At 34.2% G+C, this 26880-nt stretch overlaps 1 protein-coding gene across 1 annotated transcript in view; it reads right to left on the reverse strand.

Annotated features, from left to right (window-relative positions):
• Positions 1-26880, reverse strand: part of ADGRA3 (adhesion G protein-coupled receptor A3) — a 125093-nt gene that overhangs the window by 51287 nt on the left and 46926 nt on the right. The window contains exons 4-9 of the mRNA XM_051966285.1: positions 26613-26684; positions 24373-24444; positions 19493-19653; positions 18530-18743; positions 12417-12581; positions 976-1177 (exon numbers count right to left, since the gene is read on the reverse strand). Coding sequence (XP_051822245.1) covers positions 976-1177; positions 12417-12581; positions 18530-18743; positions 19493-19653; positions 24373-24444; positions 26613-26684 — 886 coding nt within the window. The remainder of the gene's footprint in view (positions 1-975; positions 1178-12416; positions 12582-18529; positions 18744-19492; positions 19654-24372; positions 24445-26612; positions 26685-26880) is intronic.

Raw genomic sequence — 26880 nt, forward strand, 5'->3', positions numbered from 1 at the left:
ACTACACTAAAACCAATTGTTTTGCAAAGTCCTCCTGGGTCATAGAACAGAAATAACCTATACCTGCTGAGTAACTTGCTGAGGAGCAAGAGATCATCTTTTCCTTACTAATCGGAATAAAACTATAATTTATTTATGAATGTGAGATAGAGTTTCACAGGCATCACAGCACCTTGAAATATTTTTGAAGTAGGTCTACAGCAAAGAGACCCATGCACTATTCAAATTATATTTACCTTAAAATGGTTAAAGGTTCTTAGAACATCTGGGTTAGAGTAGGGAGGAGTACTTGGGAATTTCATGATTAGGAAATATTTAACTTCAAAGAAAGAAAAATTTCATGTTCCTTTGGGCAAAACAATTATCATCCACTTTATGGAACTAGATGCACAATGTCTTGGGATTTTACCAATTACTGAGACCAAAAGTTGTATATAAACAGAACTTGATTCAGACACTTAACTGAAGCCTATGCATAAGGAAAACAAACTTTTTTCCATCCAAGTTTCCTTATTATTAGTTTTCTCTATCAATGAACTACTTACTACTCAGTCCCTGCCAGGAGTCAAGCCTTGCTTTAGAAGTGGAAACAAAACCATGAAACAGCCTCTGAAGCTCACCACAGATGACGTGCATGCGATGCACAGGCCCCTCTGTAACTCACATCCCAACAAATAAACCCGAGGTAATTCTGGAGGGGAGGCGATGGTGGCTGAGGGAAAGGGAGAGCCAGTCATAAGGTGCTGCTTAAGCTGAGCTTTACCTGAAACTAGGAATTGTAAAAGCAGAGACAAGATGGGCAAGCACTTCAGGAAAGATGCTATGGCTTAGGGCACATTACATAGGAAGACCAGTGAGAAGAAAAGTGTGATGGAAATGATTTCTGTAAAGCTAGATTGTAAGTACCACACACTCTTATTTATTTGGATCAGATGAAAATGTTCCAGAAACTGTAATGAAAAATACATCAGTTACCTGATTGAACATGTACAGAACGCGAGTGACATCGTTTGCATACTGGCACCGGGAGTAGTCGTCCTCCGCCCAGAAGCCCCCTCGGTCACATCTGCGCCAGGCTTTCCGCTCATCCTGCGGATTTCCAGGATAAATGCCGCTGCCAGGACTGTTCCGAGTACACAGGAGGTAGGCAGTGATGCCTGCCAATGTTCTAGGCCACCTGGAGATCCGAGGGCAAAGGATTAGAAGAAATTTACATTACAAGAATAGCGATGAAGACAATCAAGCATGATGACAATGAATAAAAGTCATTTTAGAACTAAACATAAGACAATGAAATAAGTCACCTTGGATACCCCTAATCTCAAGCGATGGTATCTTTATTTTGATATTTCTAAAGAGAATGAATTCGAATATGTGTCCAAAAGAATAGAAAAGGGTTTAGCAAATGGGGGGAAGGAAAGATCAAGTCCCTCTCCCCCAGACTGGAAAGGCCATGGCGTCAGCAGGCACCTGCTGTTTTCAACCTGAGCCTCCCTGTCCTTCCCTGTGGCAGCCAGTCCCTTTCACCTTCTTTCCTCCCTCTAGAGAATCACTGTCATGGCACTAGACTTAGGCAATTACCCAACAGACTAAATCCACTGCACCTCAAAACTCTTGAGCTCCAGCAATCCACAAGCCCGAGCTCCCCGAGCAGCAGGCCCTACAGGGAAGCACCACCGTCACCAGCTAGGACAGATTTTCTAAAGTGTCTGCTGCCAAAAAGGAAAATTTAAGATAATCATCCAGATTATCAGAAAGACATGGAATAAATGGAATTTAGTAGAAGGCATAATTATCATGACAGGAAACAAACCAAGTTGGACAGAGAAAGACCTGAGTTCAAACCTAGTTTATGTGGAACTATGTATTGGGACAAGTCTCCAGTCACTTTGCAAAGAGGATTTATGTCACATCTATGTTCTCAGCGGCACAGTAGCTCGTCCATAGTAATAATATAATAAACATTTCACGAATTAAAAATATAACATAAATATACCTCATTATTCTGGAAACACAATATGCTGTGTTCTACTGGCTGAGTCAGAGGAAAAAATGGCCAATCCCTAGAGACCCTGTTTAGTGCTAGGAAAGAAAAAAAACTACTTGCCAAATAACACCACTAATAGAAAGGATAATTTAGAAATTAGTTTGAACTGATTTTGTGTGATAACAAACTATCAGTTGAGGTCTGGGTTCCTTCCCTACAGACTATTAGTTTTTCCCTAAAAGCTGTCACTACAAATTGACTGGTCTAAGTTAAAGGGGTTCAAGTCTTTCACAAACCTTCCCAAGTCACCTTAGACATAAAAGGATAAGCCCAGGAGGAGTTAGTGCCTCTCAAACAGGTACATTTCTATATAAAGTGCAGCCAAGAAGTGGTTTTAAGTTATAGTAGGCTCAATCTATTGGGCATCTGCCTAAGACCAGCACCATTATGGTGATTCTCTAGATGGGAGTGGAAGAGACCAGGCTTCCAAAGGGGAAAGGCAAAGTGGCTCAGGTTGGAAATAGCAGGTGTCTGTGAACGCTTTATTTCTAGTAAGGAGGGATAGGATATCAAAAATGAAAGTTATCAAAGGAAATCAGATAAGAAATCAATTTAGATTTTATAATAGAAAATTTCTCCAAAAACAACTGTTATTCTAGAAATGAGAAATTCTGATCTGTAACTCAAACATTAAAACACAGATTGTCAGAAAAGAATCAAAAGACAGCAACACTAAAGAACCCTATAAATGAACTTGAAGAGACAAGTATCCCAGAAAAATATTTTATAAAGAAATTGATCAAATACCTAAGGAAATTTCTAAGAATACTCAGAAATGGAGAGTGAAATACAGAGCAAAATAATAGGGCATCAGAGAAAAACAAATTTAATCTATCAAAAAAAAAATAACTCAAACTTCAGAACTTCAACCTCAAACAAAAAATCATAGACAGTTCAAGTCTTTTATCTACAAAGGAAAATCCAAGTCAAATTGTTCATTTAAGGAATCAGAAATAATAAAAATATAAGAAATATTACATTAACAACTACATACTTTATACCACAGACAAATGAGAAAGGAAACTGCTATTCTAATTCTTATCTTGAGTAAGAAGGAGAAACTGGTTGCTGAAGTAAGATGGAACCCACAAAGTAGGGGTAGTCTACATTCCAGCTAAGAATTCATGACAGAATTGAGAAAACAATGAAAATATTGATATAGCTCTAAATTCTGGGATTGAGAAATTTAAAGAAAGCATAGAAATCCTACAAGGAAATTAAACCCACCAAAAAAAAAAAAAAAAAGGGAAGGAAAAAAAAAAGAAAGAAAAAGAAAATGGAAAACTCATAAATCTTCTCTTGAAAACCCAAAATGATTCTAATGAGAAAGGGAAAAATTGTCTAATGAGACCAGTTTGGAAGCACAGGAAACTTATTAATCAATTTATAACTGAAAGAATAGAACTTAGAGCAGAAACTGAAGACAGAAGTAAAGATAATGGAGAACATAAAAATCTTGTCTGAATATTAGTGCTCTGAAGGACCAAGAGGATAGATAGAAAACTATGAATAACAAAAAGCTACAATAGTTCACCGGCAATTGCCTGTTGGATTACAAAGGACTGAGGAATGGAGGCAATAAGTATAAACAGCTTTTTCCAAAAATCTGAATTTGGCTGAGAAAAGAGAGAGGAGGCTAAATTGAAGGATATTTTGCTTTATGAAGTCTTTTTAAGAATAGGAGATGGAGACTGGGGTACATGTGAAGGAATCAGCAGAAAAGAAGAGACTAACAATTTAAAGAGATAGAAGCAATGATTGAGTGGGAAATATGAAAAAGAAAAAAGAAGGGAATGGGTTTAAAGGAACACGCTGAAAGAGAGCTTAGCCTTGGCAAGGAAATTAAAGATATAGAGAAATTACTATTAACATTATAAGTGTTGATGCTTTAAAGAATATATGTAAAAAAATTCACCTCACTTTATTATATTTTTAAAATAGCAAGTTGTACATAATAAATTAGAGTTTCATGTGAAATCATCTTTTTAAATTATGTTAGAGAAATGCTTGTTTAATTCCATAAACTAAAAATAAATGAAAGAATATATTATATACCATACATTATGTATTGCATTATAACTATTATATGATATCATATAATATATTTTAAAGACATTGTCTATTATGTATATCACATGATATATTTTGGGGAAAAAAGGTCTTTTTTTAGCGTGTGGGGGGAACAAGGGATAGAAACACAAGAATGACAGAGAAATGGAATATTTCATAAGGAATTTGGTGAGAGGACTTCCGGTTAAGATGGCGGAGAGGAGGCTCACAGTTGCATAAGCTCCGCGCTTTCTCTCACTATCCACTTCATTACAAGCCTCTGAATCAATGCTTGACTGAAAAAAACCCACAAATAGTTACCAAGAGAAGCCATCCTTGAGATCCGCCAAGAAAGGTCTGTCTTTACTGGAGGGCTGGGGCGGTTTTAGATCGGGCGCAGGCTGAGGGCAGCGGCAGTGAGAGCACGGGAGCAGACTGGAGAGGGGGTGGGGAGTGATCGCAGCTGTCTCTGCGGGGAGAGCTTCGCTACAGGTTTGGAACCTGCAGCAAGTCAGCAGCCCAGCAGAGAAGCTAAAAACACCGGGGCTGAAGAACACAACCGCAAACAGCTGGAGTCTCTCAGGACCTGGCCGCCCCCCCTTCCCCCCCCCTCAGTGACTCAGCACGCTTTGGGATCTCAGAGCGCAGGCGCAGCACAGTCCTGCTAGTGCCTCACTGCTGCCACCTGCAGTCTGTAGAGGAAGCTCGATAACACATCCAGCCCCCCCCCCAAAGAAAGACTCCAGTTTTTTCTGTTTTTCTTTGGTAGTTTGTCTCTGATTAATAGACAGAATGAGCAAGAAGCTGAAGAGGACTTTAACCCTAGACAGCTTCTACACAGATAGAGAGCAGACTCTAAATCCTGAGGAGACTAAAAACAGGCAGTCCCCAGGTGATTCCCCAAAGGAGGAGATCGGCTGTTCCTCAACACAGATGAACCTCATAGAAGTGATTAAAAAGGCTCTCACAAGGGAGCTAGAAGAAAAATGGGGAAAGCAGAGTGAGGCTTGGCAAAAGGAGAAGGAAGCTTGGGAAAAGGAGAGGGAGGCTTGGCAAAAGAGCCTGGAGAAGTCAGTTAAAGAGAGAGTGGATAAAGAAGTAAAATCCTTGAAAAATAGGATTAGTGAACTGGAAAACAAAATTGGCGAAATGGAAAAAAATTCCACAGAACAAAAGAACTCAATTGGACAATTAGAGAAAGATTTTAAAAAGTGAGTGAAGAGAATACTTCACTGAAAATCAGAATTGAACAAGTGGAATTGAATGACTCGAGGAGACAAGAAGAATCAGTCAAGCAAATCCAAAAAAATCAAACAATGGAGAAAAATGTGAAATACCTTCTGGGAAAGACAACAGACCTGGAAAACAGATCCAGGAGAGACAATCTGAGAATCATTGGACTCCCAGAAAAACATGATGAAAAAAAGAGCCTGGACACTGTCTTCCAGGAAATTATCAAAGAGAACTGCCCAGAAGTCATAGGAACAGAGGAAAAAATAAACATTGAAAGGATTCATCGATCACCCACTGAAAGGGATCCTAAAATCAAAACACCAAGGAATATAGTGGCCAAATGCCAGAACCCACAGATGAAAGAAAAAATATTACAAGCGGCTAGAAAAACCCAATTCAAGTATCAAGGAGCCACAATAAGGATCACCCAGGATCTGGCAGCATCCACATTAAAAGATCGAAGGGCCTGGAATATGATATTCCGAAAGGCTAAGGAACTTGGTATGCAACCAAAAATAACTTACCCAGCGAGAATGAGCATCTTTTTCCAGGGAAGAAGATGGACATTCAACGAAGTAAGCGAATTTCATCTATTTCTGATGAAAAAACCAGAACTTAACAAAAAGTTTGATCTACATATATAGAACTCAAGAGAAATCTAAAAAGGTAAAGATTAATCTTGGGAACTATATTTTGACTATATAGATGCATAAAGAATACATGTATACCTTGTTCTAGAAATTGATGTGGAAAGGACATTGTACCAGAAAAAGGGTAAAGTGGGGGTAGTACATCTCATGAAGAGGCATAGGAAACCTATTATATCTGAGAGAAAGAATGGAGGGGGATGAATATAGTGGGTATCTTACTGCCTTCAGAATTGGCTTTAAGTGAAAAATCTTAAGACATATTCAATCTATGGTGAAACTTCTCCCATCTCATTGAAAAGTGAGAAGGGAAAAGTGGAAAGGGAAGGAATAAGCTAAGCGGAAGGGAATACGGGAACTGGGAGGGAAAGGGGTAAGATAGGGGGAGGAACTCTAAGGCGGGGGAGGGACACTAAAAAGGGAGGGCTGTGAGAAACAAGGGGTGCTCACAAGCTTAATACTTGGAAGGGGGGAAAGGGGAAAGAAGGGAGGAAAGCATAAACCTGGGTTAACAAGATGGCAAGTAATACAGAATTGGTCATTCTAACCATAAATGTGAACGGGGTAAACTCCCCCATAAAGAGGAAGCGGTTAGCAGAATGGATTAAAAGCCAGAATCCTACAATATGTTGTTTACAGGAAACACACCTGAAGCGGGGAGATACATGCAGGTTAAAGGTAAAAGGTTGGAGCAAAATCTACTATGCTTCAGGTGAAGTCAAAAAAGCAGGGGTAGCCATCCTGATCTCAGATCAAGCTAAAGCAAAAATTGACCTAATTAAAAGAGATAAGGAAGGACACTATATCTTGCTAAAGGGTAGCATGGATAATGAAGCACTATCTATATTAAACATATATGCACCAAGTGGGGTAGCATCTAAATTCTTAAAAGAGAAACTAAGAGAGCTGCAAGAAGAAATAGACAGTAAAACTATAATAGTGGGAGATCTTAACCTTGCACTCTCAGAATTAGATAAATCAAACCAGAAAATAAATAAGAAAGAAGTCAAAGAGGTAAACAGAATACTAGAAAAGCTAGATATGATAGATCTCTGGAGAAAATGTAATGGAGACAGAAAGGAATACACTTTCTTTTCAGCAGTTCATGGAACCTATACAAAAATTGACCATATATTAGGACATAAAAACCTCAAACTCAAATGTAGTAAGGCAGAAATAGTAAATGCATCCTTTTCAGACCACGATGCAATGAAAATTACATTCAACAAAAAAGCAGGGGGAAGTAGACCAAAAAATAATTGGAAACTAAATAATCTCATACTAAAGAATGATTGGGTAAAACAGCAAATCATAGACATTATTAATAACTTCACCCAAGAAAACGATAATAATGAGACATCATACCAAAATGGATGGGATGCAGCCAAAGCGGTAATAAGGGGAAATTTCATATCTCTAGAGGCCTATTTGTATAAAATAGAGAAAGAGAAGGTCAATGAATTGGGTTTGCAATTAAAAATGCTAGAAAAGGAACAAATTAAAAACCCCCAGTCAAACACTAAACTTGAAATTCTAAAAGTAAAAGGTGAGATCAATAAAATTGAAAGTAAAAAAACTATTGAATTGATTAATAAAACTAAGAGTTGGTTCTATGAAAAAACCAACAAAATAGACAAACCCTTAGTAAATCTGATTAAAAAAAGGAAAGAGGAAAATCAAATTGTTAGTCTTAAAAATGAAAAGGGAGAACTCACCACTAACGAAGAGGAAATTAGAGCAATAATTAGGAGTTACTTTGCCCAACTTTATGCCAATAAATTCGACAACTTAAATGAAATAGAAAAATACCTCCAAAAATACAGCTTGCCCAAACTAACAGAGGAAGAAGTAAATATCCTAAACAGTCCCATCTCAGAAAAAGAAATAGAACAAACTATCAATCAACTCCCTAAGAAAAAATCCCCAGGACCAGATGGATTTACATGTGAATTCTACCAAACATTTAAAGAACAATTAACTCCAATGTTATATAAACTATTTGAAAAAATAGGGATTGAAGGAGTCCTACCACACTCCTTTTATGACACAGATATGGTACTGATACCTAAACCAGGTAGGCTGAAAACAGAGAAAGAAAATTATAGACCAATCTCCCTAATGAATATTGATGCTAAAATCTTAAATAAAATATTAGCAAAAAGATTACAGAAAATTGTCACCAGGATAATACACTATGACCAAGTAGGATTTATACCAGGAATGCAGGGCTGGTTCAATATTAGGAAAACTATTAGCATAATTGACTATATCAATAACCAAACAAACAAAAACCACATGATCATCTCAATAGATGCAGAAAAAGCATTTGATAAAATCCAACATCCATTCCTAATAAAAACACTTGAGAGCATAGGAATAAATGGACTTTTCCTTAAAATAGTCAGGAGCATATATTTAAAACCATCAGTAAGCATCATATGCAATGGGGAAAAACTGGAACCTTTCCCAGTAAGATCTGGAGTGAAGCAAGGTTGCCCACTATCACCATTATTATTTAATATCGTATTAGAAACACTAGCCTCGGCAATAAGAGCCGAGAAAGATATAAAAGGAATTAGAGTAGGCAATGAGGAAACCAAACTATCACTCTTTGCAGATGATATGATGGTATACCTAGAGAACCCCAGAGATTCTACCAAAAAGCTATTGGAAATAATTCATAATTTTAGCAAAGTAGCTGGCTACAAAATAAATCCCCACAAATCCTCAGCATTTTTATACATCACCAACAAAACCCAACAGCAAGAGATACAAAGAGAAATTCCATTCAGAATAACTGTTGATACCATAAAATATTTAGGAATCTATCTACCAAAGGAAAGTCAGGAATTATATGAGCAAAATTATAAAAAAGTCTCCACACAAATAAAGTCAGACTTAAATAATTGGAAAAATATTAAGTGCTCTTGGATCGGCCGAGCGAACATAATAAAGATGACAATACTCCCTAAACTAATCTATTTATTTAGTGCTATACCAATCAGACTTCCAAGAAAATATTTTATTGATCTAGAAAAAATAACAACAAAATTCATATGGAACAATAAAAAGTCGAGAATCTCAAGGGAATTGATGAAAAAAAAATCAAATGAAGGTGGCCTAGCTGTACCTGATCTAAAATTATATTATAAAGCAGCAGTCACCAAAACCATTTGGTATTGGCTAAGAAATAGATTAGTGGATCAGTGGAAAAGGCTAGGCTCACAAGACAGAATAGTCAATTATAGCAATCTAGTGTTTGACAAACCCAAAGCCCCTAACTTCTGGGAAAAGAATTCATATTTGATAAAAACTGCTGGGATAATTGGAAATTAGTATGGCAGAAATTAGGCATGGACCCACACTTAACACCATATACCAAGATAAGATCAAAATGGGTCTATGACCTAGGCATAAAGAACGAGACTATAAATAAATTAGAGGAACATAGAATAGTTTATCTCTCAGACTTGTGGAGGAGAAAGAAATTTGTGACCAAAGATGAACTAGAGACCATTACTGATCACAGAATAGAAAATTTCGATTACATCAAATTAAAAAGCCTTTGTACAAATAAAACTAATGCAAACAAGATTAGAAGGGAAGCAACAAACTGGGAAAACATTTTCACAGTTAAAGGTTCTGATAAAGGCCTCATTTCCAAAATATATAGAGAACTGACTCAAATTTATAAGAAATCAAGCTATTCTCCAATTGATAAATGGTCAAAGGATATGAACAGACAATTTTCAGAGGATGAGATTGAAACTATTACCACTCATATGAAAGAGTGTTCCAAATCATTATTGATCAGAGAAATGCAAATTAAGACAACTCTGAGATACCACTACACACCTGTCAGATTGGCTAAGATGACAGGAAAAAATAATGATGAATGTTGGAGGGGATGCGGGAAAACTGGGACACTAATGCATTGTTGGTGGAGTTGTGAACGAATCCAACCATTCTGGAGAGCAATCTGGAATTATGCCCAAAAAATTATCAAAATGTGCATATCCTTTGATCCAGCAGTGTTTCTATTGGGCTTATATCCCAAAGAAATACTAAAGAAGGGAAAGGGACCTGTATGTGCCAAAATGTTTGTAGCAGCCCTGTTTGTAGTGGCTAGAAACTGGAAAATGAATGGATGCCCATCAATTGGAGAATGGCTGGGTAAATTGTGGTATATGAATGTTATGGAATATTATTGTTCTGTAAGAAATGACCAGCAGGATGAATACAGAGAGGCTTGGAGAGACCTTCATGAACTGATGCTAAGTGAAATGAGCAGAACCAGGAGATCATTATACACTTCGACAACGATATTGTATGAGGACATATTTTGATGGAAGTGGATTTCTTTGACAAAGAGATCTGAGTTTCAATTGATAAATGACGGACAAAAGCAGCTACACCCAAAGAAAGAACACTGGGAAACGAATGTGAACTATCTGCATTTTTGTTTTTCTTCCCGGATTATTTATACCTTCTGAATCCAATTCTTCCTACGCAACAAGAGAACTGTTCGGTTCTGCAAACATATATTGTATCTAGGATATACTGCAACATATCCAACATATAAAGGACTGCTTGCCATCTAGGGGAGGGGGTGGAGGGAGGGAGGGGAAAAAAATCGGAACAGAAATGAGTGTCAATATAATGTAATTATTAAATAAAAAATTTAAAAAAAAAAAAATTTAAAAAAAAAAAAAAAAAAAAAAAGAAGTCCAGGTTAGGGGTAGGGGGATGGAAAAGGCATGTTTTCATGCTATCTTCCATCTAAGGAGTTAAAAACACTTTATATGTTATTATTTATCTAATCTATTCAATCTTTTATTTTTGGCAAAAGATCTGTGACTTTAATAATAGTTTTTTTATTTTCAAAATATATGAAAAGATAATTTTCAACATTCACCCTTGTAAAAAAAAAAAAAAAAAAAAAAAAAAAAAAAAGGAATTTGGTGAACAAAGCCATAGCAGTAGAAAATGTGAAATGTGGCTAGGGACAGCAAACAATCTAATTTGCCTGAAGCATAAATAGTATAACATATGGCTAGAAATCAGGTTGTGGATGGCTTTGAATACCACTCAAAGAAACATGAACTTTATTAAGAGACAAGAAACACCAGGCTCTGATGTGAAGTATTGATTGAGGAGTGATGTTAAAGAGAGTAAGTGCAGGCTGGAAGACCTGTTAGAAAGCTATTGTAATAATTCATATGGGTAGTTATCAGAACTTATACCAGGCAGTACAAAGAGAAAAAAATAAAATTTAAAGTAATAATTTATCAAACTTCTTTATCATTATAGTAATAATTATAGAACCAACCATTCTGGAGAGCAATTTGGGACTACATCAAAAGACTATAAAAGCGGGCATTTCCTTTGATCTAGCAATACTACTACTAGTTCTATATTCCAAAGAAATCATAAAAAAAGCAAATGGACTCACACATACAAAAATATTTATAGCAGCTCTTTTTGTGCAATGATTCAGAAATTGAGGGGATGCTCATCCCCTCAGCACATCCCCAATTTGAATAGCTGAACAAATTGTAGTATATGTTGTGGTGGAATATTATTGGGATGTAAGAAATTACAAACAGGATAAAAAACCTGGAAAGACTTATATGAACTGATGCAAAGTGAAGTAAACAGAACCAAGAGAACACTGTACATGGTAATAAAAACATTGTTTGATGAAGAATTGTGCATGATTTACACTAGTCTCAGCAATACCGATGATCCAAGACAATTCTAAAGGACTAATGATGAAAAATGTTATCCATCACCAGAGAAAAAATTGATATTGTAAATCAGTTTGAATGCAGACTGAAGCATACTATTTTTCTCTCTTTTTTCTGAGTCTTCTTGTACAAAATGATTAATACGGAAATATTTTACACGATTGAACATGTATAACCTATACTGAGTGGCTTACCACTTAAGAAAAAGGAGAGAGAAGGGAGGGAGAGAGGGAGAGAATTTGGAATGTAAAACTAAAAAAAAAATTATAAAAAATTGTTTTAATGTGTAATGAAGGGAAAATAGCTTTTAAAAAAGAAATACAGGAATTATTCATAAAATGATGAGCTTGGGTTCCTTATGATTTCAAGGAACAGTCACTAAGTTGTCATGAAGTACATATTACTAAAGTACAGCAATCCTAAAATACAACCCAAAACAAGACTCTTTAAATTTACAAAATATCACCTCTTTCTCTGGCCAAACATTTATTTTTGAGACTGAAGCAATTTACAAGCAGCCTGTTAATCCAATAGTAATAAATGAGTGCTTTAATAAGAAATAGCTTTATTTATTTCAACATATTAAAATACTGTAGAATTGATCTTTAACAACTCAAAATAATGAAAACAACAGAAGAGAATATTAATCCCCAAGGTATGGCACAATATTTTAATGGTTTCATCATAACTAACCTGAAATCACCTTTATTGTTTATTATCCTCTCTGGAGGACAGTACTGGGCAGAGCTTTCTAATACTACAATGTCAACAGTTCTGGTGTTGTTCCCACGTCGAGTTTGCACATGACAGCCCCAGTTTCCAGTGGATCCTGCCTGAATGTTGGAAATAGTTAAGGCACTGTAGAGAGAAATTAAGGACATACACACACAAAGTGCCATTAGTTATCTTCACCAAAATCATTGAAAAAGTAAATTATACAAAATATTACATATTTTTTAAAAAAGGGAAAAAACTGTGAAATGAAAAACAAGGCAAAACTTTTGCTTTAAATTATACTCAACACAGTTATATTTAAGTAATAAATAATATGAAAAATTCAACATGTTAGGTCTAAGAACCTTTAGCTTAGAAGTACCATAATATAACCATAAGTATCATCCAAAAAGAACTCAAAGATGATCAATCATGAGCTAGTTCTGCTACAATGCTGTCTCATCTGTAATAGTGTCTGGACCAGATGATCATTAAAATAACTTTCAGCTTAAATACTACAATCTAATTGATCTAGCAAGTTTTTATTTTAATGTGTGATTTTGAGCAGAATCTGTATCTTTAAAATCTTGAGATCACTTTTTGAACACAAGTCCAGGGGCTGGTGGGCAGCACATGCCAATTTAAGAAGGAATAGTTATAACCCAAAATACTGATATCTGGCACTTCTTAAAAAGATACTAAGGAAATGTACATAAAGAACCACAAGACAACAAATGCCAGGGAAAATGCTTGCCTCCATTCCTAGAGGTTTTCTATTACTTAAGCTGATTGGCTAGTTAACAAAGCCTAGCCCACCTCCTACTCTTAGTTCTCATGCAGGATTTACTTTGCCCAATTGATGTTGTGTTGCAACAAAAAGCAAACATGTTGCAAAGTTCTTCACCTAGTGGATTGTATGAACCAGAGTAAGAACCAGAACTGATCCTGAAAAAGTCAGAAAGGAGTTCTTCAATGTCTCACTGTCTCTGCAAATCCATTAAAAAGGTAACAAACTAAGGGCTGAGATGTTAACAACAACAACAAAAATACCAAGAAAAGGGAGTAGGAAAGAAAAGTAAGTATTCCAGGGAAGCAGAAGGCTTTCCTTAAAATCTCAACAATTAATTTTTTTAAAATAAAAAGCCTATCGCTTTAGATTCTTTCATATCAAATATTTTCTAGTCTCATATTTTATCCATCACTGTCACTTTCCAATGAATAATCTACATATAAAGTCAGAACCCAAACAAAGGGAAACAGTTAAGTTTAAAAAACTGATACATTTAACCACAATGAAAAGAGTATATAACTGCAGTACTTTCTCTGTGCTACTCCAAAGAAGTAAGGCTAGAGGGCTGTGGCAACAATTACCACAGGTTTAAGATACTCTGTGAATCTATACTATTCAACAGTGTAGACCATGAATCTCCACCACTAAGTTTAACTTTAACTGTGCCATAAAGCAATTAATTATGTATGCCAAAATAAATGTGTGACTTCTCAGCAGCTAGCATTTATAACTACCATTAGACATTCAAAAAAATTTACAAAGTTAAAATAATTTTCACACATTTTTGTAAAAAGGACTTAATCAATAGTAGAAAGAAACAAAGAGATACAATTTCCAAAGACTACTAAAAGTACGTCACAAAACTGTGATTAATTTGTCTTTTTTAATATTTTGCTCTAAATTATTATCATCTACCTTAATACAAGGTAGGATTTATGTTTATTAGTTAATTATAATTCTATTTTTAAAAATTTTATATTTGAGATTTTTTTGTTATATTTTGAGTTCTGAGTTGTTTCCCTTCCCCCTCCCCAACCTGCATTTAAAAAAGGCTAACCAAGATATAGATTTATATATGGAACCATATAATGCAAACTTCCCTATATCAGTTCTTTCTCTGGGGGTGGATAGCATTTTCCTTCAGAAATCTTTCATAGTTAATTTGAACATTCATATTATTCAGAATGGCTTAGATCTTCATAGTCATTCTTCAAACAATATGCTATTATGATATACAGTATTATCTTGGTTCTACTCACTTCATTCTGCATTATTTCATGCATATCTTTCCATGTTTTTTTTTTTTTTTCCTAAAATCAACCTGCTTATCATTTCTTACAGTACACTAGTATTCCATCACAGGCATCTACCACAACTTATTTGGTCATTCCCCACCTGATAGGCATCCCTTCAATTTCTAGTTCTTTGCCACTACAAGGAGAACTGTAACAAATAGAGAACTTAAAGGTGTTTTTCCTTTTTTTTTTTTTTTTCCTGATCATCTTGGAAAGCAGATATTGCTGAGTCAAAAGTCTTATGCCCCATTAGGCATGATTCCAATTGCTCTCCAAAATGGTCAGATTAGTTCACAATTCCACCAAGAGTGAATTAGTGTCCTGATTTTTCCATATCCTCTCAAAGTTCTATTTTATAAGGAAAAAAGCAGAACTTAAAAAACAACAACAACAACAACAACAAAAAAAAAAAATACTGCCATTCCCTCCATTTAAACTATATATGTTCCAACTATGAAGCTCTAGCCAAAGAAATAGTTTCCTTTTGATAGCAATTTAATTGCTAAGTATCCTAATTGTATCCAGTATCTAATTACAAAGTATCCTAAAAGAAACAACCTCTAAAATATTAGAACTATGAATTAGGAGAAAGTAGCTATTAAAAAATCAAGCTTTTCACACAAAAAGAAGTTTGAGATTCCATCTAGTCAACCTGCTAGAACCTGAGAACACAGACACTTCTATGAGTACACACACTTACAGTCCAGTAACTATTATAGAATGATATCAAAGATGATTAAGGCAATAAAGCATCATTCATAAAATCCAAACAAATCTATTAGCCCAGTGAAAACCTTATCAAGAAGAAAGTTCTAGTCACACACAAAGACGGTCATTCCCTTGACCTTGCTTTCACCCATAAATGTACCATCTCTCTGTACAAGCATCTAACAACCTCTTCTCCAAACACAATCTATTGTGATTCTCTCTACATTCCCTCACATTACCCTATTATTCATTTGCACTGTTGACTTCCAATTCCTTGACCCCTCCATTGTCCACTACCTGTTTATGTTATACAATTTCAAATAGGCCCTCAGGGCTAGCAGCCAGTAACTTTATGTCAATAAATCTGACAATCTATGAGAAATAGATGAATATTTACAGAACTATAAGTTGCCTGGATTAATAAAAGAGGAAATAAAATATTTAAATAATCCCATTTTAGAAAAAGAAATTGAACAAGCCATCAATTAACTCCCTAAAAAAAATTCTCTAGGCCCAGATGGCTTTTTGAAATGAATTCTACCAAACATTTACAAAACCATTTCAAACCATTTGGAAAAACAGGTAAAGAAGTTCTACCAAATTCCTTTCATGACACAAAAAGCATAGACCAACATTTCACACTATAAACCAAGATAAAGTCAAAATGGGTACATGATTAAGACATCAAAGTGATAGCATAAGCAAATTAGAAGAGTGAGGAATCGCTTAATCAGATCTATCTATGGAGAAGGGAAGAATTTATGACCAAATAAGAGATAGAGAAAATTATAAAGTACAAAATGGATAAATTTGATTACATTAAATTAAAAACTTTTCCATCTGCCTCTTCCTTGTTCCCTCCCTTTGAGCTACCAAATTCTTTTCTGGCATTTCCCTTCCTTCCCTGAGGTTATATTTCCCCTATAAATCTGCCCACGATCTACACTATCTTTGCTGAACCTCTTTTGGGTTAGCCCACCACATCATTCTGCCTCATAGTGTCTTTCTTCTTAACCCCCTCCCCCATACCTCATGATGTATAATTATATGCTTTCCCAATGCTATTTCATTTTTACTATTTCTGGTGCCTATTTTACCTCTTAATTTTACCTGTAACCTCTTTTCCTAAATAAATGTCCCTTTTAACAAAGAAAAGAAAGTTTTTGCATGCAAAATCAACACTATCAAGAGTAGAAGAAAAGCAAAAAGATGAAAAACAATCTTTACAGCAAATCTCTCTGAAAAAAAGTCTCGTTTATCAAATATATAGAGAATTGAGTCAAATTTATAAGAATATATTGTCATTCCTCAATTGATAAATAGTCAGAGGGCATGAATAGGCAGTTTTCAGATGAAGAAATTCAAGTTATCTATAGTTATATGAAAATGTTCCAAATCAATAAATACAAATTAAAACAATTCTGAGATACCACCTCACACTTCCCAGGTTAGCTAATAGGATAGAAAAGGAAAATGACAAATGTTGGAGAAGATGTGGGAAAAATGAAATATTAATCCATTGTTGGTAGACTTGTGAACTGATGTAATCATTCTGGAAAACAATTTGCAAATACCCAAAGGGCAACCAAACTGTGCATATCCTTGATGCAGCTATACCACTATGAGATACTCCAAAGAGATTCTAAACAAAGAAAAAAAAAAACTTACGTGTTCAAAAATATTCATAATATCTCTTTATGTGAAAGCATTGGAAATTGAAGGAATGCCCATCAACTAGCAATGGCTGAATAAGTTGTGATATATGAATGCAATGAAATGTTAAATATGCTACAAGAAAATGACAAGCAGGATGACTTCACAAAAAACCTAGAAAGACTTATACGAAAAGCTGCAGAGTGAAGTGGGCAGAACCAGGAGCACATTGCACACAATACCAATACTGAGCAATAATCAACTAAGATTAATGATTTAGCTTTCCTCAGCAATATGGTAACTTTAGATAATTCCAAAAGATTCATGAAGGAAAATGCTGTCCATATCCCAGAGCAAAAAACCATGGAGTCTAAATGCAGAGCAAAGCATATTCTTTTCATTTTATTTTTGTTTTTCATGGCTTTTTCTTTTGTTCTGTTTCTTCATTCACACCATGACTAATGCAGAAAAATATATGCATTACTACACATGTATGACCTATATCTGATTACTTGTTGTTTTGAGGAGGGGAGATGAGAGGGAGAGAAGGGGGGAAAAACTTTAATTCAAAACTTCACCTGGAAAAAATAATCAATTTCAAAAGCTATCTTTATATATAATTAGAAAAATATAATATTATTAACAAAAAAAGGAAAAAATGAAGTGTGTGTACATGCCCATGTATGCACGTGCACACACACACACACACACACACACACACACACACACGGCTATCAAAGCCAAAAGATCTAATTTAGGTTGCAACTACCCTAGAAGATTTATTTCTGCCAGTATTAATCTGATCTCTATCAAAACAGTGCAAAGGTAACTTTACCATGCAGCTTTATATCTATGATTTATGTATCCCGGATGAATAATGAATGTAGATGACTAGTACACAGTACCCTAAGGCCCCTGGTACCTGACATTCACCTTATTTATGTCTATTCTCTTTAATATGAATCAACTGAATACTGGTATAATCATCATCCCTTTAGGGTATTATGTGTAGCATTAGGAGATTCAAAGTAATAAAAAGTGAAGGAGGTCACAAAGTAACGGTAGAGTTGTACTGAAATTTGAAGAACTAAGCCTGCATGCCGACATATAGGTGGTAGGTAATGCTATGGACCTATACGAATGTGACCAACTATATCTGTTAAGTTCTTATAAAAGACTGCACAGTACTCTGATGAATTAGCCACTACATACACATTACCATTACAAATAGCATGGAAGAATGGCCAGTTCTTACATAGACAAATGTCCTGTTTCTAAGCCTTGTTTTCCAATTCATCCCGAGATTAAAACGTTACATTTTCCTTAAGCCTAAATGTTTAAAATGACAAGAGGTCCCCAAAGCAGGAACTAAAAGTCTAGTAGCAGTAAACATTTAAAAATTGGATATGGAGTTTAAAAAAAATCAATTTCTAGAAAATTTAATCCAGTACAAAAACAAACAAAAAACTAACACTTGGAAAAATGCTGCCTTTTAGAAAAGAGATCTGATATAACTATTTAACACGAGATTGACAAATATCTGAACTAATTAAGATACAAACATCAGTTGAAATTCCAACAATATAAGCAAAAATATAAATATGATGTACAAAAATAATGAGTTCCTTAAAAAAAAAAAAAATTACCTTGCAATCAATGAGCAGTTGTGAATCATGTTCTTTTCAACAAAGATACCTTGAGATTCATTAGTTTCAACTATTCTTCCATCCTGGTACCACAATACCTGCATGTCCTGATCAATATAAGAAGCCATACATTGAAAGGGAAGGCTGTCCCCTTCAAAAACAACCTGACGATGAGATGGAGTCATGTAGAAAGATGGCAATTCAAGAGGAGGATCTAGAATCATTTGGGGGGAAAATGTAGTAAGCTAATAATGCTACAAAGAAAAACTAAACTGAAAAGTTACAAAAAAACTAAACAAAATCAAATAAATATAAAAACAGATCACCAACACAATGACAGTATCAGTAAATCCATTGTTGAATAAGTTCTATGCCTTTCATGTGACAAATGAAAAAAGAGTTGACTAAGTTTCAAAAACAAAAACAAAGAACAAACAAACCAAAAGAACCCTTATTTCATGCTGAGCTGTCACCTTTAGAATTGACTTGAGTATGTATCACATAAGGACACTATTAAGTCCCTTTTACTGAATTACAGTAGTATTCTACCAGCTACATCTTCATTAACACCTAAAGAAATTGAATAATTAGCTGATGTGAAAGTTACATATTGTTTTACTTTAAAATCGCATTACTATTCATTAGTCATTACTGCTAACTGACAGAAAACACTGGATAATACACTACAATTTTAAATTAGCTTTCACTAAACAAGAAACTGTTAATATTAAACTAGATTAAAATTTGAGTGAAAAGCTCCCTTTAGGCAAAAAACTCTTATGAACCATTTACATTTTAAGAACCTCAGCTGATAACAGGATGAATTTTATCATGTTTAAGTATTTGTAGAAAAGCTCATGCACAGCAATGGGATATGAGAAAGTCAAAAGGAATGTCCAGAATATATCTGACAGAAAGCCAAAGTGTGAGAATTTACAAGTATTTATTTCATTTCTTCCTTACCGCATGTCAGAAGTTCCTGTTTAACGCCTGTAACTGGCTGAGCCTGAAGGGATTTGGGGTAAGCGCACCTGGTTTCCCGCACAGTGATATTTCTCTCTTTTACCCACCGATGCATCCACAAGATATTGCAATCACACAAAAGGTACTCAGTTTGAAATTCTCTAAAGTATGCAAGATAAAAATCACAATTACTGAAAGTGAGTAAGTTGTATCATTATTCACATGAAAAGATTTTCTTTCTCACTGAGGTCCCCTCTAAGGCTTGCTTCTTTGACCATCAGATGCCGATGAGCTGGAACCTTTTAAAAAACTTCAATTATTTTGGCCATAGATTGCTTCATTCTTCCTAGACAGCCCAGCACCTAGCATAGTGCCTAACAGAAAATATGTGCTATAAAAGTGCTTGTTGATAACTGGTATGGATCTCTTTCTGAACATCAAGAGAATTTAAATTGGATGTCACTAACTTTGGCAATTAAAATATGCTACTTTATCTTAATACCTCATGATTTTCTTTCTTAAATTATTTTTTCTTTAACTAATTAGAAAAAGTTATGCTGTTATGGAAGGAACCATGTTTATAGTTTTTTGGAAAGCCTCTCCTCCCCACCTATATCAAACATAACACAACATAAATATTTCTTGCCTTATGCTGTTTTTCTGATATTGAACTAATTTCCCATGTCTGATATAAACTCTGTGCTTAGTCATAAAGAATCATAACTGTAATGTATTACTATATTCTATTAATATTGAATATACTCATAGCTATATTCATTAGGAAACGATTTATATTTTTCTTTTTTAATGATATTTTGCTAGATTTGAAAATCAACTTCATATTTAATTCCTAAAAGGTACTAGGTAATATTTTCATATTTCTCTGCATTTGTAAGTACTTAATAAAGAGTTATTTATTTTTTTTTTTGCATACAGTTTGGAAGAATAATCATTAACCCCTCTGAGTCTGGTGTCTTTTCTCAAGCTAAAATGTTAATGATTGGTCATTTCTTATTCTGATAAGAGTCAATTTAAATGAATAATTTTGGGCTGTTTCTTTTTGTTTTACCTCAGTCAGAAGATTAAGGGTCATCTTTTGGTATATATTGGCCCTGTGATTATGGAAAAGTCATTTGGTCATAAGACAGTTCCTTAGGGCATCAAGAAGTTAAGTTGCAGTGTAGGTAATTATCTCTAGAGAGCATTTTCTCTCTAAGAATTTCATATGTCAGTAAAATAAAAGATTTAGTCCATGAGGGAAAAATATTTCCTTTAAATTCTCTAATTTTTTCCTAAGTTTTATGTAACATTGCCTACTAACATTCAGAATTTTATTTTTGTTGTAAAAAAAAAGGAATTTAATTGCTCTTTCTGCTTTTTTGACTATATTTAATATGGCTTTGCCAAATTTATTATCTTTTTTTAAACTTCTTTTTTTAATCAGTTCAAATGATCTTCTATTTACTATTCTATTTCTCTATAAAAATCTCCTGAATTCATAAGAATGATATTGGCAGATTAAAACAAAGTAGAAAATCCATCTCACACTTCTCAAAAAGGAATTTTAAATTAGGGAACAGTTCACTTGATCACGTAGCTTTATAAAATACAGCAGACAACTTTAATTAGGTTTTAAAATTAGGAGTTAAAGTATAATTAGTAACCACATTAAATGTTACTTGATCAGAAACCAGGTGAAAAGGGGAACAATCAAAACCTGAGCATAAAAATAAAAGTAGGATTCTAGTCTGAGTAAACTCCATCTTATCTCTACCTTTCATCTTTCCTCCTGATCAGTTTCAAACTTGGAAAACTTTTTCTGTTTTAGAAAAAGGATACTTTTCAAATCCCTGCTAAAAAACATTTTGAAAAAAGAAGAAAAACTATCATTTTCCAAACTAGATTAGCATTTGCTTGCTTTCAACTTTCAAAGGCTTCCTCTGAACTGAAGAAAGTGACCTACAAGGAATGCTCTTTCTTGATGCCTTTTTCTATGATGAGAACAGTGGAGACAATTACTGACAGCAATTTTAATTTTAAAAATAGCTATTCATCAGAATTTCCTTATTGAAATTGACTACAAGAATAAGATTTCTTACATGTTCCATCTGTGATGAAAGAAAGCTATTTGAATAACCAACTTATACATACGTGAAAATTAAGGGTTTTTTTTTTTTTTTAAACTTAACATATATTTGATGGAATTTTTTTTTAAAACAGTCCAAACTTATTATAACACTTTATCATCTTCTAGTGTGGAAATTTCCCTTTGAAGAATACAAGTAGGAAATACATGATAAAACTTGGAAAATAATTATGATTAGAAAAAATTTTAACAGAAAATTAATAAAATTCAAAATAGTACAGCTTGTATAAGGGATGGAATCAATTAACTGTGATTTTTATGTTTGTTTGCATACAAGAAAAAAGGTTACCCAGGTCCAGTTTGAATTAATGGAGTTGTACTTGGAAGGAAAAAAAAAAAAAAACACATGATTCAATTACATAGTAGGCTACAGCTCCACAGAACTGCTGTCACATCTGTACAACATGAGCTGAAGAAGAAACTATATTAAAGAAGCATTCTATAGAAAAAAATAATAAAATTCATCTGGAAGAACAAAAAGTCAAGAATTTCAAGAGAATTAATGAAAAAAATGCAAACGAAGATGGCCTAGCTGTACCAGACCTAACAATAGAATTTAAAGCAGCGGTCATCAGAATCATTTGGTACTGGCAAGAAATACAGTAGATCAATGGAATAGGTTAGGTCCCCAAGTCACAATAGTCAATGACTCTAGTAATTTAGTGTTTGATAAAGCCAACGACTCCAGTTTCTGAGATGAGAAATCACTATTTGACAAAAATTGTTGGGAAAATTGGGAAAAAAGTATGACAAAAACTAGGCACTGACCAACACCTAACCCTATATTAAAATAAGGTCAAAATGGATTCATGATTTAGACATAAAGGATGATATTATAAGAAAATTAAGAGAATAAGGCATAGTCTATCTCTCAAATCTGTGGAGAAGGAAGGAATTTATGGCCATAGAAGAACTATAACATTATGAAATACATAAGAGAAAAATTTGATTATATTAAATTTAAAAGGTTTTGTACAAATAAAACCAATGAAACCACGATTAGAAGAGAAGCAGAAAACTGGGAAAACATTTTTATATCCAAGGATCCTGGATAAAGGCCTCATTTCTAAAATATATAGAGAACTGACTCAAATTTCTAAGGATACAAGCCATTCTTCAATTGACAAATAGTCAAAGGACATGAACAGATAATTTTGAGATGAAGAAATTTTGACAATTTCTAGGCAAAAATATTCTAAACCACTTCTGATTGGAGAAATGCAAATTAAGTCAAGTCTGAGGTATCACTATATGACACATCTGTGAGATTGACTAAAATGACAGGAAAAGATAATGATAAATGTTGGAAAGTATATGTGAAAACTGGGACACTAATACATTGTTGGTGGAGTTGTGAACTGATCCAACCATTCTGGAGAGCAACTCAGAACTATGTCCAAAAAGCTATCCAAACTCGGCATACCCTTTGATCCAGCAGTGTTTTTTACTGGGTCTTCATCCTAAAGAGATCATAAAAAAGGGAAAAGGAGCCACATGTGCAAAACTGTAACAGCTATTTTTGTACTAGCAAGGAACTGAAAAGTGAGTAGAAACCTGTAAGTTGTGGAATGGCTGAATAAGTTATGGTATGTGAATATTCTATAAGAAACGATCAGCAGGATGATTTCAGAAAAACCTGGAGAGACTTACATGAACTGATGGTAAGTGAAGTGAGTAGAACCAAGAAAACATTGCATACATCAACAAGATTATGTAATGATCAAACTCTGATGGACATGGCTCTTTTCAACAATGAGGCAATTCAAGACTCTTCCAATGGACTTGTGATGGAGAGAGCCATCAGCACCAGAGAGAGGACTGTGGGGACTGAATGTGGATCACTACAAAGTATTTTCACCTTTTTTTTTATTGTTGTTGGCTTGCTTTTTTTCTCATTTTTTTTCCTTTTTGATCTGATTTTTCTATAAATGTGGAAATATGTACAGAAGATTGAACATGTTTAACACATATTGGGTTACTTGCTGTCAAGGGGAGGGGAGTAGGGAGGAAGAGAAGGAGAAAATTTTGGAACACAAGCTTTTGCAAGGGTGAATGTTGAAAACTATCTCTGCATGGATTTTGAAAATAAAAAGCTATTATTTTAAAAAAGCATTCTAAAATATCTTTAGGAGTTTGGTATTCAATTAGGATGAACAAAATTAAAATCCAAAAGCATAAAATGTCCTTAAACAACTAATATTATGAATTAAAATTTGCTATTGAGAAAGTTCATAAAACCAAAGAAGAATCATCTATTTATGAAAAAGTCAAAGAAAAGAGTATGACACCAAGTATTATGATCAAAAACATGCTGATTTATAAGATATTTGGAAAAACTGAAATTTACCAGGAGTCATTTAAAGGATATGAAGGCTTGTTTTATTTGTAGACAGGAATGGTATACACTATATATGGTTTAGAAAACTACTCTTTTTTCCTTATAAAAAATTTTAATATTATAAAAGGACAACTAGGTGGGACCATGGAAATAGCACTAGGCTTTTGGCCAAGAAGACCTGAGTTCAAATCCAGCTAAGACACTTCCCTGGGCTTAAATTTAACCCTCAGTTGAATTGCCTCAATTTCTTCATCTGTAAAACAAGTTAGAGAAGGAAATGGCAAATCATTTCAGTATCTCTACCAAGAAAATCAACTAAAATCAGAAAGTCAGACACTTCAGAAAATGAATTGAATGATCTAATTTTCTTAATTAATAAAAAAAAAAATTACTTACAAAGACCGTAAGGAGCCAAGATAATCAAAAGTTCCTTGTGCTAATGAAGAAAACAAATTTCCTGAAAGATTTCTGCATGAAAAAAAAAAAGAAATTTCTTGTCATTTCAAAAAAATATTTACTTACATGCCATTTTAATAGAACTTCACTCCCCAATTTAAAAGTGCAAATAGCATAATCCTCATATTATCAGAAGCAATGTGGCACACTGGAATAGCACACTGAATGTAGAGTCAGATGACCTGAATTTTAATCTGGGTTTTTCAATTTATTGCCTATACATAACTTTGGGAAAAACAATCTCCCAAGGCCTCAGTTCCCTTATCTGAGGCAATGAGGCACCACCCTAGTGCACAGAGCACCAGGCGTGGACTCATGAAGCCTCATCAACCCGAGTTCCAATCTGGCCTTAGACAGTCACTAGCCTGACGCTGGGCAAAGCACTTAACCCGATTTGCCATGAGATGGAGGAGTGACAAACTACTCCAAGATGAACTCCAAATGGGATCACAAAGAATACATTATAACTGAAACACCTACAAAAAGGAACAGACAGTCTAGATGACTTTTCAGGACCTTTTCCAACTCCAATTTTAATATCCTGTGAGTTTTATAAAACTGGTCTCTAGTTTGACAGAGAGATCCTTTTAAGTTTTAGGTTTAAATAAGTTATGTATTAGAAAATTAACTAAATGCCTCTTAACAGTTTCAGACTACTATAGCTAGGGAAAAATTTTATTTTATCTTTTTGTTCTAAAAAAAACTTGTTATAAAAGCATAATATACTAGGGGCCTAAAGGACATGATCTAGAGGCTATAAATGTAATGAAGCATTAATCTAATGCTAAATGAGACTTTTTAAAAATCAGTCTTCAGATAACCTTTTCTTTGCCCTATTGGAAGGGATTTTAGATATTCAAGAATCATGGGATCACAATTTTTAAGCTGAAAATTACCTTATAGGAACAGCTCTCTCATTATGCAGATAAGGAAACTGAGGTCCACATATTTGATGTAACTGACCCCAAGTCAACAATAATGGAATAGACAAAATTAGTTCTCTAATTTCCAAATCCTGGACTCTTTCCACTATACATGCTGCTTCAGTTATTAATAAAACAAAGTCAAAAGTATATAACAACTCAAAGATAAAATTAAAACAGGAGATGCTTAAAACTTACTTCCCACTTGAGTGTTAATATCTGAGAAAATATTTTTCTTGAATAAAGTCTTAAAAGTTGAAATAGAAAAATATATCATTCTTTAGTTTAAAAAAAAACTATTGAGATTATTTCTAAGTGATATATAATAAATACAATTAATTCAATCATTATTAAAAAAAACAATTGTCCAACAAAATGGATTTTGTTATATACTTGTTCAATAAATCAAACAGTATTAATGATTAATTTTATACTAAAAAGATATATTGAAAAGAATATAATTTTCCTAAATAATTAGTACAGCTACATTGTAAAACAACTCTTTCCTAAATTAAAAAAAGGTTCCAACTTCCTCAAATTCAGTATCATTTCTAATAGTTTTATTTCTGGAAGAAGAGTAAGGAAAAAAGGAAGGGGCAGAGGGAGGGAAAGCTGGCTTTTAAGTATCCATTATGTACAAACAACTGTGCTAAATGTTTGCCAATATTGTCTCATTTCATCTTCACAACAAACCTGGAAGGCCATTGCTGTTGCCTTCATTTTCCAGATGAGGAAACTGAAGGAGACAAAGGTTAAATGACTTGGCTAGGATGACCCAACTAGTAAATATCTGAATCCATAACTGGATTCCAGCCTAGGGCTGTCACTATTGTGCCCCTCGACAGTTGACTAGTACAAGTAGCAACAGTTAAGAGCTGCAAATGTATAGTATTTTACCATGGACAAAGTCTCACTGAATAAGGAAACACAAGTTAAGGCAATGTGAAGATCAATCAATGACTGAGTGAATATTCGTTAAGCACCTATCAGGAAAGATACAAGGACAAAGCATTGAAGACGAACTTCTCTTGAAAATCTTACATCTTTTTCTATGTTTATACAGAAGTACAAGATGAAAAAATAAGGTTAGTTTTAAACTACCTTTGCTCTCATGGAATATAAATCTTGATTACCATCTTTTAGAGGCAACAGTCATCTCCTGTTCTACTGCAACCCACAGTGCAGAGCTGATGCTCTGTTATCAAGAAAACATTTCATTATATTTTAATGTTTTAGAGAAAGAAAAGGTATACTTACAATCTAACAAGATTTGTGAGTCCTCTAAATATATCTGCATTCAAACATCCTATTCTGTTGTTGGTCAAATCCCTAAGAAAGAAATAAAAAAGTTTATTCCCCTCCCTATAAATGTTCAACATCAGATTTTTCAGTTTGGTTTCAGTTAGGTTAGTTAATGCTCACCTTTCAATAGAAGAAAGTACAGATGTACAGTACTGTTTATTTTCAGTATAGTCAGCCAATAAACAAGGCCTGCTCCCTCTCCATTTCCCCAAGCTGCCTCTTC

Source organism: Antechinus flavipes, chromosome 6 (genome assembly GCF_016432865.1).
Source record: "Antechinus flavipes isolate AdamAnt ecotype Samford, QLD, Australia chromosome 6, AdamAnt_v2, whole genome shotgun sequence".
NCBI lineage: Eukaryota > Metazoa > Chordata > Mammalia > Dasyuromorphia > Dasyuridae > Antechinus > Antechinus flavipes.